This window comes from Rhinatrema bivittatum, chromosome 2, assembly GCF_901001135.1.
Source record: "Rhinatrema bivittatum chromosome 2, aRhiBiv1.1, whole genome shotgun sequence".
Classification (NCBI taxonomy): Eukaryota; Metazoa; Chordata; class Amphibia; order Gymnophiona; family Rhinatrematidae; genus Rhinatrema; species Rhinatrema bivittatum.
The window spans coordinates 623,166,742-623,183,103 of record NC_042616.1 but is presented as its reverse complement, the minus strand read 5'-3'; the positions used below and the strand labels follow the sequence as shown (position 1 = coordinate 623,183,103).

At 44.0% G+C, this 16,362-nt stretch overlaps 1 protein-coding gene across 2 annotated transcripts in view; it reads left to right on the top strand.

The window, feature by feature from the left end:
- Positions 1–16,362, top strand: part of PRKDC (protein kinase, DNA-activated, catalytic subunit) — a 683,602-nt gene that overhangs the window by 514,218 nt on the left and 153,022 nt on the right. For both annotated transcript variants that reach the window (XM_029591248.1, XM_029591249.1), the window contains one exon: positions 4,939–5,127. In XM_029591248.1, coding sequence (XP_029447108.1) covers positions 4,939–5,127 — 189 coding nt within the window. The remainder of the gene's footprint in view (positions 1–4,938; positions 5,128–16,362) is intronic.

Here is a 16,362-nt window from a genome sequence, read left to right as displayed (position 1 = left end):
AAAACGGAAATTCTGTCCCCGCCTCTCCATGATGAGGTGACTTGTTCAATAATAAGCCACTGAAGTTGCTCAAAAGTGTGCTGATGTGTGACACAATGTTGTACAATCGGTGCTTTAATATCAACATTTTTCATGCGGCTCCGATGTTCCGTGAGACGGGTTCTGATTTTCCGTTTAGTTCTGCCCACGTACACTTTTTGGCATGGGCATAAAAGTCCATAGATGACAAAGTCAGAATTACAATGAACAGAGGATCTGCGTGTGATTCGCGTCTGAGTGTTGGGATCTTGCCACGTGATCCCTGTGATGGCTTGAGCACAAAAACTGCAGTGGCCACATTGTGTTTGTCCGGGGGGACCAGGAATAAAATCACCATCTTGGGTGGCATGAACCACCTGTTGTTTAATGTTGGTGCCCCTGCTGTATGCAAACATCGGTAATGTATTGAATATTTGATGTGGGCTGAGAACGTGCCAGTTGCGTTGAATGGATTGTCTGATGTGTTGGGTGAGATTGGTATGTTCCAACACACAGCTAACGGTTCACTTTTGGAACCTATAGCTAAATTTTTGGACCACTTTCTCCAACCCGCCGTCTGTATCTCGAAATCATACATTCAGGACACTTCCCATATGTTACGACAACTCAAAGATATATCAACTATTTCTGATGAAGCGTTGTTAGTGAGCCTTGATGTGGAATCACTTTATACCAATGTACCACAAGAGGAGGCGCTGATACTGGGTAAAGATGTTATGAGTAATCGTGTACATCCTCAACGCATTCCCACAGAATTCTTAGTGTCTTTATTGGAACTAGTCCTTTTCAACAATTATTTCTCCTATCAGCGGGAATATTTTCTCCAGATACACGGGGTGGCAATGGGGTCCCCAGTAGCCCCTGACATCGCTAACTTGTTCGTCGCCAAGTTTGAAGAAACAACGATATATACTTCCCCTTTCTTCAAATTTATCACTAAGTGGTCCAGATATATCGACGACATATTTTTCATCTGGCATGGGTCCGAACATCAACTTTTTGAATTTCACACGTGGTTAAATTCAGCTAATCCGCATCTTAAATTTTCTATGACGTTTGATAAGGAACGATTATCCTTTTTGGATATTTTGATCATCAAGCATTCAGGTACCATTCGAACATCACTTTTCAGGAAACCCACGGACAGAAACAACTTTTTAAAATTCGAGAGTCATCACCCCCGGAGGTTTAAAGAGGGCCTACCTGTGGGACAGTTTTTCCGCATCCGACGGATATGTTCGGATCAACAAGACTTTTTGCAACAAAGTGCTAGTTTGAGTGACAGATTCCGTGAGAGAGGTTATCCCATCAAAGTCATCAAAAGAGCCTTCAAGAGAGCTAAGTTTTCTCCACGTGAATCTCTTCTACAATATAGGAGTAAGAAACAAGCTCCGGGTCTCACTTGTGTGTTGGAACATACCAATCTCACCCAACACATCAGACAATCCATTCAACGCAACTGGCACGTTCTCAGCCCACATCAAATATTCAATACATTACCGATGTTTGCATACAGCAGGGGCACCAACATTAAACAACAGGTGGTTCGTGCCACCCAAGATGGTGATTTTATTCCTGGTCCCCCCGGACAAACACAATGTGGCCACTGCAGTTTTTGTGCTCAAGCCATCACAGGGATCACGTGGCAAGATCCCAACACTCAGACGCGAATCACATGCAGATCCTCTGTTCATTGTAATTCTGACTTTGTCATCTATGGACTTTTATGCCCATGCCAAAAAGTGTACGTGGGCAGAACTAAACGGAAAATCAGAACCCGTCTCACGGAACATCGGAGCCGCATGAAAAATTTTGATATTAAAGCACCGATTGTACAACATTGTGTCACACATCAGCACACTTTTGAGCAACTTCAGTGGCTTATTATTGAACAAGTCACCTCATCATGGAGAGGCGGGGACAGAATTTCTGTTTTGAACTTCAAGGAACACCAATGGATTCATCGTCTCAAATCGGTGGAACCACACGGTCTAAATGAGAAAATTGAGTGGTACACTCTCATCTAGCCGCATTTACAGCCCCGGAGGTGTCATCCCAGGGCGATCTGTTCCCCCTTCAATATGGCGTCGCCAGTGACGTAGATGTCCTTTTTTGGCAAGTCATGGGGTAGCCCACCAACAGAGAGTAATTCAATATGGCGCCCAACAACGTCACTTCCCTTATATGGTGTTCCCCATGACGTACATACCCATTTATGGACACATGCACCGATTGGCGCCCTTTTTGCCTCTTTAAAGGTCAGCGTTCTTTCTTACTGTCGCCGCCGATAGATGTTTCACGGCCGAGCGCTTTGTCCAGCATTGTCAAAGTCAGTATCATGTGAAGAGCAGGTATTTATTCACAATATAAGTTCATGCTTTGAGCTTGATTTCTTACAGACTACATTGTGTTGCATTTGCAGAGCGAAATAGAAACGCTATCAATGCTGCCGCACTAATAACCATTCTTGCATCAGTAAGTGTTCCCCAGTACTTCGGCGCCATTCCTTTAAATTGAGTGGTATTATTTATGCACATTGTCTCTTGCATTTATTTTACCCTTAGCACCCTAAGGTTCTCCGAGTAACAACAGAGCCATTTCCAGTGGTACCCGGCCCCCTGAAGAAGGAGGTCCACTCCGAAACACTCAGTGTCGGGGCAACGTCGGAGTTCACCATTCTTGCCAACATCTCTGTAAGGCTCATTGACGGATAAGGCAAGATAAGTACTCTTTCGGATTTAAGCGTGTGAGCAATCCGTCCTATAAGTACTTTTAGTTTCAATGTGCATAAACGGGCAGCTTTTTTGCGCCCTTTAAGTTCAGCCCACTGAGACCAATGATTAAAATTTGACTGAATGCTATTAAAAGCTTACATTAGCTTAGCCTGCTGGCATTTAAATATGAGGTCTCCTTGAGCTTATCCACTCATCAGATTGTTTCAGGATCTTTTTCCATGTAGGTTACCCCCATGCTTATCAGTTTTCCAGACCGTAAAAGTGAGGACTCTCATCAATTGCTGTTTGAATCCATTTCCCCATTAACCCCATACTTATTTGTTTCCCCAGACCGTAAAAGTCGGGCACTTGTTGGTTGCTGTTTGAATCCAATTCCCCTTTTCCTCCTTTTCTCCCTGCCGTTGAAGCATAGTTAATGTCATTCCTAAATTATCCAGATCATTTGCAAATTGATTGTGTGCTGAATGCCAACTTGAACAGTTACATTTTCAGCAATTGTTTGGGTTTTTTTTAATTCTTTGGTACAAGTAGTTAGTCACAGGATTACAGGTAGTGAGTTCCACAACGTTACACCCACCACCGAAAAAGCCCTTTCGTGGGTTTCAGAAAACTTAGCAGAATGAAAGATAGAATGTGGGGTGTTTTAAGTCTGTATATTTTTTAATGGCTAATCCATCCTGAGCATTTGTTTTGGATTTTGCAGAATATAAGAACTTTTACATAAATAAATAAAATAAACATATTTGAGTAAGCTAAAATACTATTCAGCACGTTTCAAGGCATTGGAGTAAATTGTCTTTCTTAGGATTCTGAAGGCATTGCCTTAAACCCTTATACAGAACTATCTGTGTAAGTGTGTAGGATTATGGAACACTATTCTGTGGTGGAAAGCTGATGTGGGCCCCAGGGTGTTTTTCAGCTTTCCACTACTGAGCATGTATGTAAGCACAGGAATAGTTGCAGTTCTGATGCATGTAGCTGGGAGTGAAGGAGGCAGTCTGTATATTTCTCCTCCTACCCCTTTTCTGCTGCTGGCCCTGTGCCTGCTTTCCTTCCTCCATGCTATTACTGCCCCTTCCCCACACCCTGTTCCTGTTACCTCCAACCCCTGTCTCCATACTCATGCCATGTCTAGTCTTTGCCCCCTACCTAATCTCCTGCCTGTATTGTTACCGCCAGACCTCAGACCACACAATTACTGCCTCTAATCACACTTCTTACTCACTTTTCACCCATACTAATGCTGGCAAACTTGCCACTATCATATGTCCATTTTAATGGGCAAGGATGCCTTCTTTCACCCACCACCTGCTCACACTTGATCTAACTTAAGCTGCACTGACACTGCCAAATTCTCCTTTCTCTTGCCATCTCCCACTTATGTCATCCTAATCCTGTTCCTTTCCACTCACCTCCCTCCTCTCAGCTGACACTGCAATATCTTCCCTCCCCCCAGATTTTCTCTTTGAACCCCACCCCTCCCATCTCCAGTTGATCTCATGACACCTCTTCTTGCTCATTGAACCCCCTGCTGATGTCACGCAACTCAGTCCTCTCATCTGCTATACCCCATGATGTGTTCCAGCCCTGCACCCCTCCCATATGATTCCTGCACTTATTTCTCTCTCTACCCTGTGGATACTCCCATCTTCTAATCCCTCTGACACTTCTGCCTCCTCACCCTTATTTTCATCTTTTTCTCAGTGATGCCTTCATTTCTTCTCTTTGCCCTTTTTCCTAGTGATGTTCCTTCTCCCCAGGGCCAGTGACATACCTCCTCTACTCTTCCTGGTAGGGATGCATATCTTCCTCCTCACCACATAGTATGGTACATTTTAGGGTCCTGAAGATGGAAGAGTGGGAGACCATCACCATTAGAACAAAAAGTGAGGAAGAATACAGGGGACGGGTGGATGAGGAAGAGGGTCACTGGCAATACAGGGGGAGTAATAAGAACACCACCTGAGGTAGGGGGGAGAGAGGGTATTTGATGATGAGACTAGGAAGAGCGTCATTGACATGGGTGGGGCGACAGTGAGGAAGAGCAGCTTTGGCTTTAAAAAGAGGGTAAGGAGAACAGGAGAACTACTTTCACCTTCAGAACCCTAAAATGTCCAACGCTGCTTGTTTATTTTATAGTAATCACCTAAACTTCCTTTTTTAGGCCTTGAACAAGTCAGACTGGCCAGATGATGAACCTACAGAAGCAGAAAAAGATTTCTGGGAAATTGCTTCCCTTGAATGTTACAACCATCTAACAGAGTGGAAGCCACTAGAGTACTGTTCAACTATCAACATTGATAATGAGAAACCTCAAGATCTAAATAAAATATGGAGTAATCCATTTTATCAGGTTTGTAAATCATGCTATTATTTCTACTTATATGTATATTAAAATTTTTAACTGCTCATGCATATAAAAAATGAACATCTGATGTTTTGATGTTATCAAAATTAAAAAAGACTACTAAATATTCAAGTTATTGTATATGAGTAGTTTAGAACTCTGTTTTACACAAATATAAAATGAGACTAGTGGTTAAACAAGTTAGAAGTTGTGTAGTTCTGTGTAGGAAAGGTTTTCTCTAGGCTGAAAACAAAATATAAAGCCAGCCATTTAGTTATGCCTCGTAAGAATTTCCTCACATATTTATTTATGGAAATTAGATATTTCCTAGCATGTAGCCAGATGGACTCAAGACCAGTGGGGTATGTGCTCCTCTGCTAGCAGATGGGAGGCTGAGTCATATTTCAAAGCTGATGTCGCCCTAGATATACCCCTACAGTGACCTCAGCTGCTCTGTATCTCTCAGTCTCCCAGCAGACGCTATCCCCACACTAGCACGGTGTTAGCGGGATTGCAGCACAAACAAATTATTACCTTAACTTTAAGAAGATTGAGCCCCGCTCTCCTGCGGTGATACCTAGGGGTCCCTCCCCCAGTTGAGAATCCTGAGGTGATTTCAGAGATCTCTCAGAGGTGTGCCTTGGTCTGGTAGTTGGTTCCCAACGTGGACTTAGCCGCTAAAGCGCCTGAAAGGCAGCAGGTGCAAAGCCGAGCGCGGCAGTGAAGGTTAAGCCCTCTCCCCTTGCAGCTGGAGACCGTCCACTCAGCCGGTAAGTGCCAAGACCAGGTAAGCAGGAAACTTTAATCGCAGGAAGTAGAAGGGCTCTGGCTAGTCTTCCCCAGTCTCAGTGCTCAGCGTGCCATACCACCCCTGTTATCGATCCAGCGAGGTCAAGAGGGTCTCCGAATGGGTTGAGCAGACTTGGATGGGCTAGGCCCTATTTCAGCTTGGTGGCCCAGCCATGTGGTGACCCCGGTGGCACCATCTTGCACGCGGGGGGCTGTATCACCATCTTCCCCTCTTTGGCCATTGGTACGCGCAGGACAAGCCACACCGCTTGGTCACCCAACTTAGCCATGCGCACAACTGCGCACATAGCCCCACGCATAACCGCGCATATCCCGGCGCACAAAACACACGCATATCGAGGTGCATTACTTGTTCTCACCACATTCCCTGTGCACGCCAGCCACATAAAGACCATACACAGAGGCAATGGCGTTGACAGCAAAGAAGCTCAGACGGCACTCCCTTTGCACAGCCTGCCACATTAGAGCCGCACAGCCTGACCTGGAGTCCAGCCTGTGTCAACATTGTGAGGAAGTCCAGGGAGGACTAAATTCCCAAAAATTGTCCAAGCCTGGTCCTTCCCAGCCGGAGGACGGGTTGGGAGCTACCTTTTCAGACAACTCCCCGGAGCCTTGCAATTCATAGATGGTGTCCTCCCCACGAGAGGGCATTTCAGCAACCCCTACTACAACTCTACCCGGGATTAATATGGATCCAGAAGCCTTCTCCTGGTTGGAATTTTTTCAGGAACTACAAGCCTTTGTTCAGGCACAGTCAGTTCCAGCCGCAAGCACCTGACCCTCCCAGTCCTGGTCGTGTGCCTCAAGACATGCCTCGCCTCACCAAGAGTTTCCCTGACAGGTACCCAGACACCACAGATGACAATGGAGGCTCACTGGAGGAAGGGGAAATCCATCCAGGCTTGGAACCATACAGAACCATGCTTCACTTCTTCCACAGAGACGAATTGCCAGCCCTCGTCTCCCAGACCCTGAGGACTCTGGGGATTCCAGGCACGGACCCTATAGTGGAGGCAAAGAAGAACCCCCATCTTGGTGTCCCTTCTAAGGCCTCTTGTTATTTCCCAATGCTGGAAGCCATCCAGGAACTGATTGACCTGGAATGGGAACCCCAGAGGCGAATTTTAAAGGAGGTCGGGCCTTGGAAGTCTTGTATCCTCTGGAACCAGCGACCAAGGAATGCCTGCATTTTCTGAAAGTGGATGCCATGGTCTGTGCCGTCTCGAAGCGAACAACCATTCCTGTCGAGGGAGGGGCAGCATTGAAGGATACTCAAGATAGATGATTAGAATCCATTTTTAAGCAAGCCTTCGACGTGAGAGCAATGACACTGCAGATCGCCTCTTGTTGCGCGCTGGTGGCTCGCTCCTGACTCCCTCACAGGCTTTCTGTTTCAGATATATTTAAAGTTTTTACTGTGAGTTTTTGCCTCTACAGCCAACTTCTTTTCAAATTCTCTCTTAGCCTGTCTTATCAATGTATTACATTTAACTGAACCAATTGTTCCATAAAGCTATCATTTATTCTATCCAGGAACATTATCTCTCTAGCGTGTCCCGATGATACATTTACCCAGTCAATATTGGGGTAATTGAAGTCTCCCATTATTACCACACTACTAATTTGGTTAGCTTCCCTAATTTCTCTTAGCATTTCACTGTCCGTCTCACCATCTTGACCAGGTGGACGGTAGTATACTCCTATCACTATAGTCTTCCCCCGACACACAAGGGATTTCTACCCATAAAGATTCAATTTTGCATTTAGTCTCATGCAGGATGATTATCCTGTTGGACTCTATGCCATCGCGGACATAAAGCGCCACACCGCCTCCCGGGTGTTCCTCTCTGTCATTGCGATATAATTTGTACCCCGGTATAGCACTGTCTCATTGGTTATCCTCCCTCCACCATGTCTCTGAGATGCCAATTAAGTCTATGCCATCATTCACTGCTATACATTTTATTTCTCCCATCTTACTTCTTAGACTTCTGGCATTAGCATACAAACATTTCAAAGTTTGGTTTTTTGTTTGTATGTTCATTCTGCTTTTTAATTGATAGGGATAAGTTAGAATGTTTTAGCTCAGGTAAGTTTTCAGTTACAGGCACTTGGACTACTTTTCTTATTATTGGAACCTCACTGTCGGGATGCCCTAATTCTAATGCATCATTAGTATCCTTTGAAGATACCTCTCTCCGAACCATGCGCTGCTGAGCGACTGTCAGCTTTCTCCTTTGTTCTAGTTTAAAAGCTGCTCTATCTCCTTTTTAAATGTTAGCGCCAGCAATCTGGTTCCACCCTGGTTAAGGTGGAGCCCATCCCTTCGGAAGAGACTCCCCCTTCCCCAAAAGGTTCCCCAGTTCCTAACAAAACTGAATCCCTCTTCCTTGCACCATCGTCTCATCCACGCATTGAGACTCCAGAGCTCTGCCTGCCTCTGGTGACCTGCGCGTGGAACAGGGAGCATTTCAGAGAATGCTACCCTGGAGGTTCTGGATTTAAGCTTTCTACCTAAGAGCCTAAATTTGTCTTCTAGAACCTCCCTCCCACATTTTCCTATGTCGTTGGTGCCCACATGTACCATGACAGCCGGCTCCTCCCCAACACTGTCTAAAATCCTATCTAGGTGACGCGTGAGGTCTGCCACCTTCGCACCAGGTAGGCATGTTACCAGGCGATCCTCACGCCCACCAGCCACCCAGCTATCTACATTCCTAATAATCGAATCACCAACTATGACTGCCGACCTAACCCTTCCCTCCTGGGCGTAGGCCTTGGTGAGATGTCCTCAGTGCGAAAGGACAATGCATCACCTGGAGAGCAGGTCCTTGCTACAGGATCTTTTCCTACTGCACCCGGTTGATGCTCTCCAATCATGAGACCTTCTTCTTCCAAGGCAGCACTAGGGCTGCCAGTCTGAAGTTGGGACTTGGCTGCTATGTCTCAGAAGGTCTCATCTATATACCTCTCTATCTGCCTCAGCTCCTCCAGGTCTGCCACTCTAGCCTCCAGAGATCGGACTCGTTCTCTGAGAGCCAGGAGCTCTTTGCATCGCATGCACATGTACAACTTCTCACCGGTGGGTAAAAAAATCATACATGTGACACTCGATGCAAAAGACTGGGAAGCCCCCCCCCCCCCCCCTCTTGCTGCTGGACTGCTGCCTTCATCTCAATTTTGATCACTTCCTAGTTAAGTTTCAGGTTGCTATGGGAGTAGGAATGTGTCTAACGTCCTTTAAATGTATTAGTGAATTCACTATATGTCTGGTAGTGGCCTACCAGGGTCTGATCAAACTCTCAATAAAGTTTTTGTTGTTGGTGTTTTGTTTTTATTTTTTTTTGTGAAAGTGGCACCTGCCTATATAAATTAAAGGATGAGCAAGGGTTGGGAAATACAAACAGTCTAACTTCAGTTAGTCAACCAGAGTGACTCACTGCTCTCTTGATTAACAAATGTTGGTACCCATTCAAACCAAATCACACTACCTCAACACCTTTCCAAGGTGAGTAACTGAGCTGAACTTTTCAACCTTTTTGCTTAGGTATACACTGCTCCTAGCGTATTTCTAGCTTCTAGCTACTTTCTGGGGGGGGTGGGGGGGTTAATACAAACACTCAGTTCTGCTTACTAGCTGCCTTATTGACTGACTAACTTAACAGTCTAACTTGTTTACTCACTACCTTACTGACTATTAAAAGCAAAAACACACTAAATATTCCCAAATAGTTAACTTTGCCCCAATACTTTTAAAAAAGACAATGTCCCAAGCAAAAACTTACTGATTCCTTTCAGCCACCAGCAAGGTGATCCTCTCCTCTCAGTGCTCCCACTGGAATTTTATTTATTATTTATTTCGAAGTTTTTTATATACCGCGGCACGTTAATAACATCACCTCGGTTCACAATCAACAGTAAATTAGCAACAAGCTTTACAATCAAGAGCATAAACTCGTGGGTACATAATAAATCAATTGAGAACAAATTTCAATAAATAGTTAGGCATTAAGCAACTTAACTTAAAGATAATCATAATTTGTTGAAAATAATGATAATATAATCCCAACTGATCTTTTAGGGAAGCAAATAAAATCCCAAAGATCTATTGGCGAAGCAGTACAAGTAATGGGTATTTGAGAAAAATGGAGAAGATCATTGTAAGTATGCTTGTTCAAACAGCCAAGTTTTGAGGTTCTGCTTGAATTTTTTGTGGCAGGGTTCAAGATGCAGATCAGTGGGCATTTTGTTCCAGATATTGGTTCCCGCAATAGTGAAAGCGCGGTCTCTTGTAGAAACGTGTTTGATGTGTTTAAGTGAAGCGGACGTAAGTTTAGCTTGGTGTATTTGACGTGTGGAATAGGAATTGATCAGAGAACCATTGCATATCTTGGTTGTAAATTGACTTATGGATGAGGGAGAGAACTTTGAGAAGAATCCTTGATGCTACCGGCAGCCAGTGAAGGTACATGAGCACCGGTGTGATGTGTTCATGGCGGTGGGTATTAGTAAGTAATCGAGCAGCTGCATTTTGAAGCATCTGTAATGGTTGTATGATGTTTTTAGGGAGACCTAGTAGGATGGCATTGCAGTAATCGATTTTTGACAAAATAGTTGCTTGTAATACTGTTCGGAAGTCGTATGGATGAAGAAGGGGTTTGATTCTTTTTAGTGTGTGTAGCTTAAAGAATCCGTTTTTAATTGTGGTAGTGATGAATTTCTTTAATAAGAATTGATTGTCTATGATAACGCCAAGGCTGCGGACTTGTTGTAAATTGAGGGAGTCTGATAATGCATGTGGGGTAGATTTAGAGTAGGGGTTATTGTGTGAGGAGATGATGAGGAGCTCTGTCTTGGTTGTATTTATTGCAAGGTAGTTTTCCGTAAGTAGACTTTTTATTTCCCCCAGCGCTGTGTCCCGATTTTTAGCGCATTAGGTAGAGAGTCGTTGATGGGGATTAGGATCTGCACATCGTCTGCGTAAATGAAGTGTGGAAGATCCAGTTTCTCCAGCAGCTGACAGAGAGGAGAAAGGTATATATTGAAGAGAGTAGACGAGAGCGAGGATCCTTGAGGAACACCTTGATCTAGTTTTCTGGGTTTTGATATATTGCTGTCAGTTTTAACACTGAAAGTTCTGTCCGAGAGAAATGATTGGAGCCAGGATAAGGCAGTGCCTGTAATTCCAATTTGTGCTAGGCGGTATAGGAGGGTATTGTGGTTGACCGTGTCGAATGCTGAAGAAATATCAAGAAGTGCCAGTAGGTAAGAGTGACCGGAGTCAAGGGCTTTTAGAATCGTATCAGAGAGTGTTGTTAGAAGGGTTTCTGTACTGTGATTCTTACGGAAACCATATTGGGATGGGAAGAGTAGTAGGTTTTCGTCTAGGAAGTTAGTGAGTTGCTTATTGATGATTTTCTCAAGGATTTTAGATAAGAATGGGAGGTTAGGGACTGGACGATAGTTGGTCGGTTCAGATGGATCCAAGTCCGACTTTTTTTTTTTTGTATTTAGAAATTTTTATTGACTCAAACAGGTATATGTATACTGCACAAAAGGCAAGACAATAAAGAAAATCGTATGTACATAAAACCATGAGAGTCATTTTTCAACATGGAATGCATATAACTACGTACATAATGTAATATTGCAAGATACATAACATGTACCCTTTCACCCCCCACCCCCCCTACAACGTTTGTAAAACCAAAATGGGTCCATGAGTCATCCTCTCTGGCATCCTGCCCCGCAAAGGGAACCGGTGCCATCCTAAACAACGATAGGCTATACTGTGTACATTGAAGGGCTATCAACTAAAAAGAGAGGAACAAAAGAGAAGAAAGTCATTGGGCTTTAGGTAGGCAAACTTTGACAACGTATAAACAATAGGTGCAATAAACAAGTAAGTAAGTACGTGAGTAAGTACTCCCCTAACCAGAGCTAGAAGAGGCAAGTGTTCCCAACCACTTAACATAAGGAGCCCAGATTTTCTGGAAGGCTCCCAGTCTATCATGATGTACCGCCGTGAGGCGACCCAGTTGGTAATAGGAGTGCAGCCGCGATTGTACTTGTGCTAAACTAGGTGTGTTACGCTGCTTCCAGAGTTTAGCTATCTCCGAGCGCGCTGCTACACAGACCTGCTGAACTAAACGACCCTGGGACTTATCCAATTCCTCCATAGGTAATGTCAGGAGTGCATGCCACGGTTCCATATGAGTAACAATCTGAAGACCCTCTTTTATCCAAATACCCAGGGACAACCAAAAGCTATGAATCTGAGGGCATTGCCACCAGACATGGAAATATGTTCCCAACATCCCACACCCTCTCCAGCAGAGGTTGGAAACAGAAGGAGCAAACCTATGCAGGCGGGCAGGAGTGTAATGCCATCTATATATCATTTTGTGACAATTTTCCTGTAGCCCAGTAGAGATGGAACATTTATAAGCATGTAAAAAGATAGTGTCCCATTCCTCCTCCGTCAGTGTCCGGCCAAAGTCAGCCGTCCAAGCAGCCTGCTGTGTAAAGGGCCCCCGCTGACTGCTGTTTAAGATGGCATATATTTTGGAAATGATACCTTTCACAGTGGCAGAGTTAATGCAATAGGTCTCAAATAGTGAGCTAGTGAGCCGAGCGGTGCCCGCCCTGATCGTCCATTGCAACAAATAGGAAAGTTTAGCATACAGTAAGAAGTCAACCACGGGCAAACTATGTCGTTTACCCAGTTCCTCCGCAGACAGTAATTTCCCCTGCACTACTACATGGTTTAACATTATTATGCCCGCCGAGAACCATCCTCTAGATGCAGTAGTCAGCGCGGCAGAGAGCAGGATAAAGTCTGTGAATAGGTGGGTCAACAAGGAGACAGAACCCTTCCCCACCAAACAGGGCTTCCATTGAGACCAGATCCTTAAAGTGGTATGCAACGCTTGGGGAAGTCCGACTTTTTGAGGGTAGGCTTTATGATAGCGTGCTTGAGTTGCGTCGGAAATACACCCGAGGAAATGGATTTGTTGACGATGCTAGTAATGGGAGAGGCAATCCTTGTAGGGATGGAGAGTAGTGTTTTTGTTGGCATTATGTCAATCGGGTGCATAGCTGGTTTAATTCTTTTTAGGATCCCTTCAATTTCTGAAGCAGTTGTTGTTTCGAAATTTGAGAGAGTGGCCGAAGTGGTCAATGTGATAGTGGAACGTAGTGATCCTGATGGCGCAGGCGTAGAAAAGCGGGCCATGATGTTAGCAACCTTGTCATGAAAGTAGCTAGCTAACTTTTCACATTTGTTTTCGTTCTCGTCATTTGGGTTAATGTTTATCGGGGGAGTAATTAAGCTTGACACATATTGGAAGAGGGCCCGGGGGTTGAACTGGTATTGATGTATTCTTGCTGTGTAATAGTTTTTCTTTGCTTCATCTGTGGTTTTACGATACTTGTGGAGTAGGGCTTTGTAGTTTTGTAGATGAGTAGGATCTTGGTTTCTACGCCATTTCTTTTCTAGTTTGCGGAGATCAAGTTTCATAGTTCTGAGGTCTGTGGTGTACCAGGGTTTTTTATTTTTCTTCTCATAGTAGATCTCTTTAGTGAGTAGGGGGCAGAGTCGATTCGCAATGTTGCTGGTGATTAGGTGCCAGGAGGAACAAGCTGAGTTGGCGTCCACGAGGTCTAGCTTCTGGAGATCCTCAGAAAGAGCATCTATAATGTCTTCAGTCTTGCACTTTTTTCTGAAATTGATGGTTCTTTTCTTAGGTAGTGGCGTGTGAGGGTAGCCGTTGAAAGTGCAGCAGGTGTCAACTCTGTAGTGGTCTGACCAAGGTATAGGTGTGCATTGAGGGTGGTCAGTGAGTAAAAGCGAATTCGTAAAGATTATGTCTAGAGTGTGTCCTGCCTTGTGAGTGGGGCCCGACACCATTTATTTAAATCCGAGGGCATTTAGTGTAGAAAGTGTGGCTTCACATGCTGGAGTAAGGGGGGAGCGGTCAAAGTGGAGATTTAGGTCTCCAAGAATGATAGCTGGAGTATTGATGTCAATATGTTTGGTAATGTATTCTATCAGCAGTGAGGGTTTTTTTTCCAAAATGCCGGGTGGGGCATAGATTAGACAAATTTGTAGGTCTTTAGATTTAAAGAGACCAATCTCAATCTTGTGAAGTGGAGAGGTGGGTTGAAGCGTTAAGTTGAATTTCTTTTTTGCAGCCAATAGAATTCCGCCTCCTTTCTTTTTAGGTCTCGGGATAGTGAAAATATTGTAAAGGTCAGAAGGTAGATGATTGATTATGGCAACATCAGCGCTTTTAAGCCAGGTCTCTGTGATAGCACATATATCGGGGGACTCATCATCAAGTATATCACGTAATAGAGTGGCCTTTTTTTGAAGGGATTGGGTATTCAGAAGTAGGATTGAAAAGGTCATTAATCCTATGATCTGAGTCATGGGAGAAGCCATGATAGGAATGAGAGTATTGTAGAATGATGTATTGAGGTTAGTTCTCATGGTTTTGGAGGTGAAATTAGAGTATTTGAGAATTGGAATGTGGAAGGTGTTCATGATGGTAGATGTAGGTCTTGTTATTGTCAGTTGCTCTGGAACGCAGGTTCAGAAGGTATAGTTCGATTACAAGGAGTGTAGAAAGGAGGAGGTCTCAGAAGGTACAGAGGAAGTTGTTGATGTCCGGATGGAGGCTGTTTGGACCCTGAGGTATTGGGTGAATGGCGTCCGCGTCTGGTTGGTAGCTGAGTGCTGGGGGGAAGCTGAGTGCTGTGGAGGCCTCTGAGAACGGTTCTTTTCTGCAGTTGTGCTCGCAGGGGGTGCACGAAGGGGCGCACAAAGGGGCTAGCACCTTTGTTGTGCTCCTTAGGCGTGTGACGCAGGCGCGCGGCGCCTGGTGAGCTTCGGATTTAAAGGTCCCTCTCGCGGCTCCCGATTGGTTCGCCTGGGTTGTGGGCGGGCTGGACGACGGCGCGGAGGAGGAGCGGCGTCGGATGGGCTCACCGAGGACTTGCCGCGTGGTCTGCGTCCGGGCTCGCCGAGGGTAAGGGAAATTTAAAGGCCTTACCCCGGCGGGTCTAGGCGCCGACCGCGCAGGCCTCCCTTCTTGCTCGGGCTCGCTGACGCTGCAGAGTTGCTGAAGAGGATCGGCGCCTGGTGAGCTTCGGATTGTGGGTTACTGAGCTCTATCTCAAAGAATATTGTTCAGTTTACATAAATTCTTTATTATATTACCAACCAAAACCCGTTACATTTCAATTATATTTAAAATGGCTGCATAGCACTTGCTATTGACAACTAATAAGCACACATTTTGTATCAACACACTATCATTCAGTCCACCCACACATACAAATAAAACAAGTTTTTTTTGTATTATGCTAGTATTTCTAAAAATTACATATATTAAATTGTATGCCACTATAAATATCAAATATGCAGAATAAAAAGGTTCAGACATGGAGTTTACAAAATTAGTTGCAATGCATTTCAGTAATCTGTATGATAAATCTGCAATAAACATGGTAATGATTTAGATACATAGGGTTAGGAATGATTCTAAATCATTACCATGATTTTTGCAGATTTATCATACAGAATATTGAAATGCATTGTAACTAATATATACTATATAATTTGCAATATATATTCATGATATGTGGCATATAAAGGTTTTAAATAAATAACCTAGGATTAATGATTGCCCTTTATAAAGAAGCAGGAACTGCACCTTCAATTACTGGAGTATTAATAATACTAGTCACAACTTCAGCTAAAGAAAATGACCACCTATACCAGCCAGGAAGGATAGGGACTCAGCATATATAGTAAGTGGGTTTTGTCTGGGAAATTAGCCTAGCAACCTCCTTGGAAGTAACCATCTGAAAACGTTCCCACATTAATCTCACATAGGTACTGTAACTTCTGTCTTGTCAATGGTATCTGCCTTGAGCAAATCATAGAGCATTGAAATTGTAGACATGAAATAATTAGCCATATCCTCACACCTTATGTCCTGATGGGGAACCTAAAATAACAATAAGGAAGATGGTTTATCGAAGCCGTTGAGGAAACAAAAATATGGATAACACCGAATGTCCTTTAAAATATTTATTAAGAATTTGCCCGACTCAAGGCCTGAGTTTCTCCCTTTTATAATAGGCCTGCTTCAGAGACTTCTTAATAAAATACAGATATACTATATCCCACCTTCGTCTAGTTAAAAATATCAAACATCTGGTGATATGTAGTCATCCATGTTGTTGTTCTCTGTCAGTTTGTAAGCAGTTTCCCATATATCTAAAGTTTTAAACTAGAGCCTGGATAAAGAATAGGATTTATTTAAGTACTGAAGATTATATCTTCCAAGAAATCATAGGTGTGTTTACACCGCACTGATGTTATAAAAGAGTATAATAACATGGATGACTGCATATCACCAGATG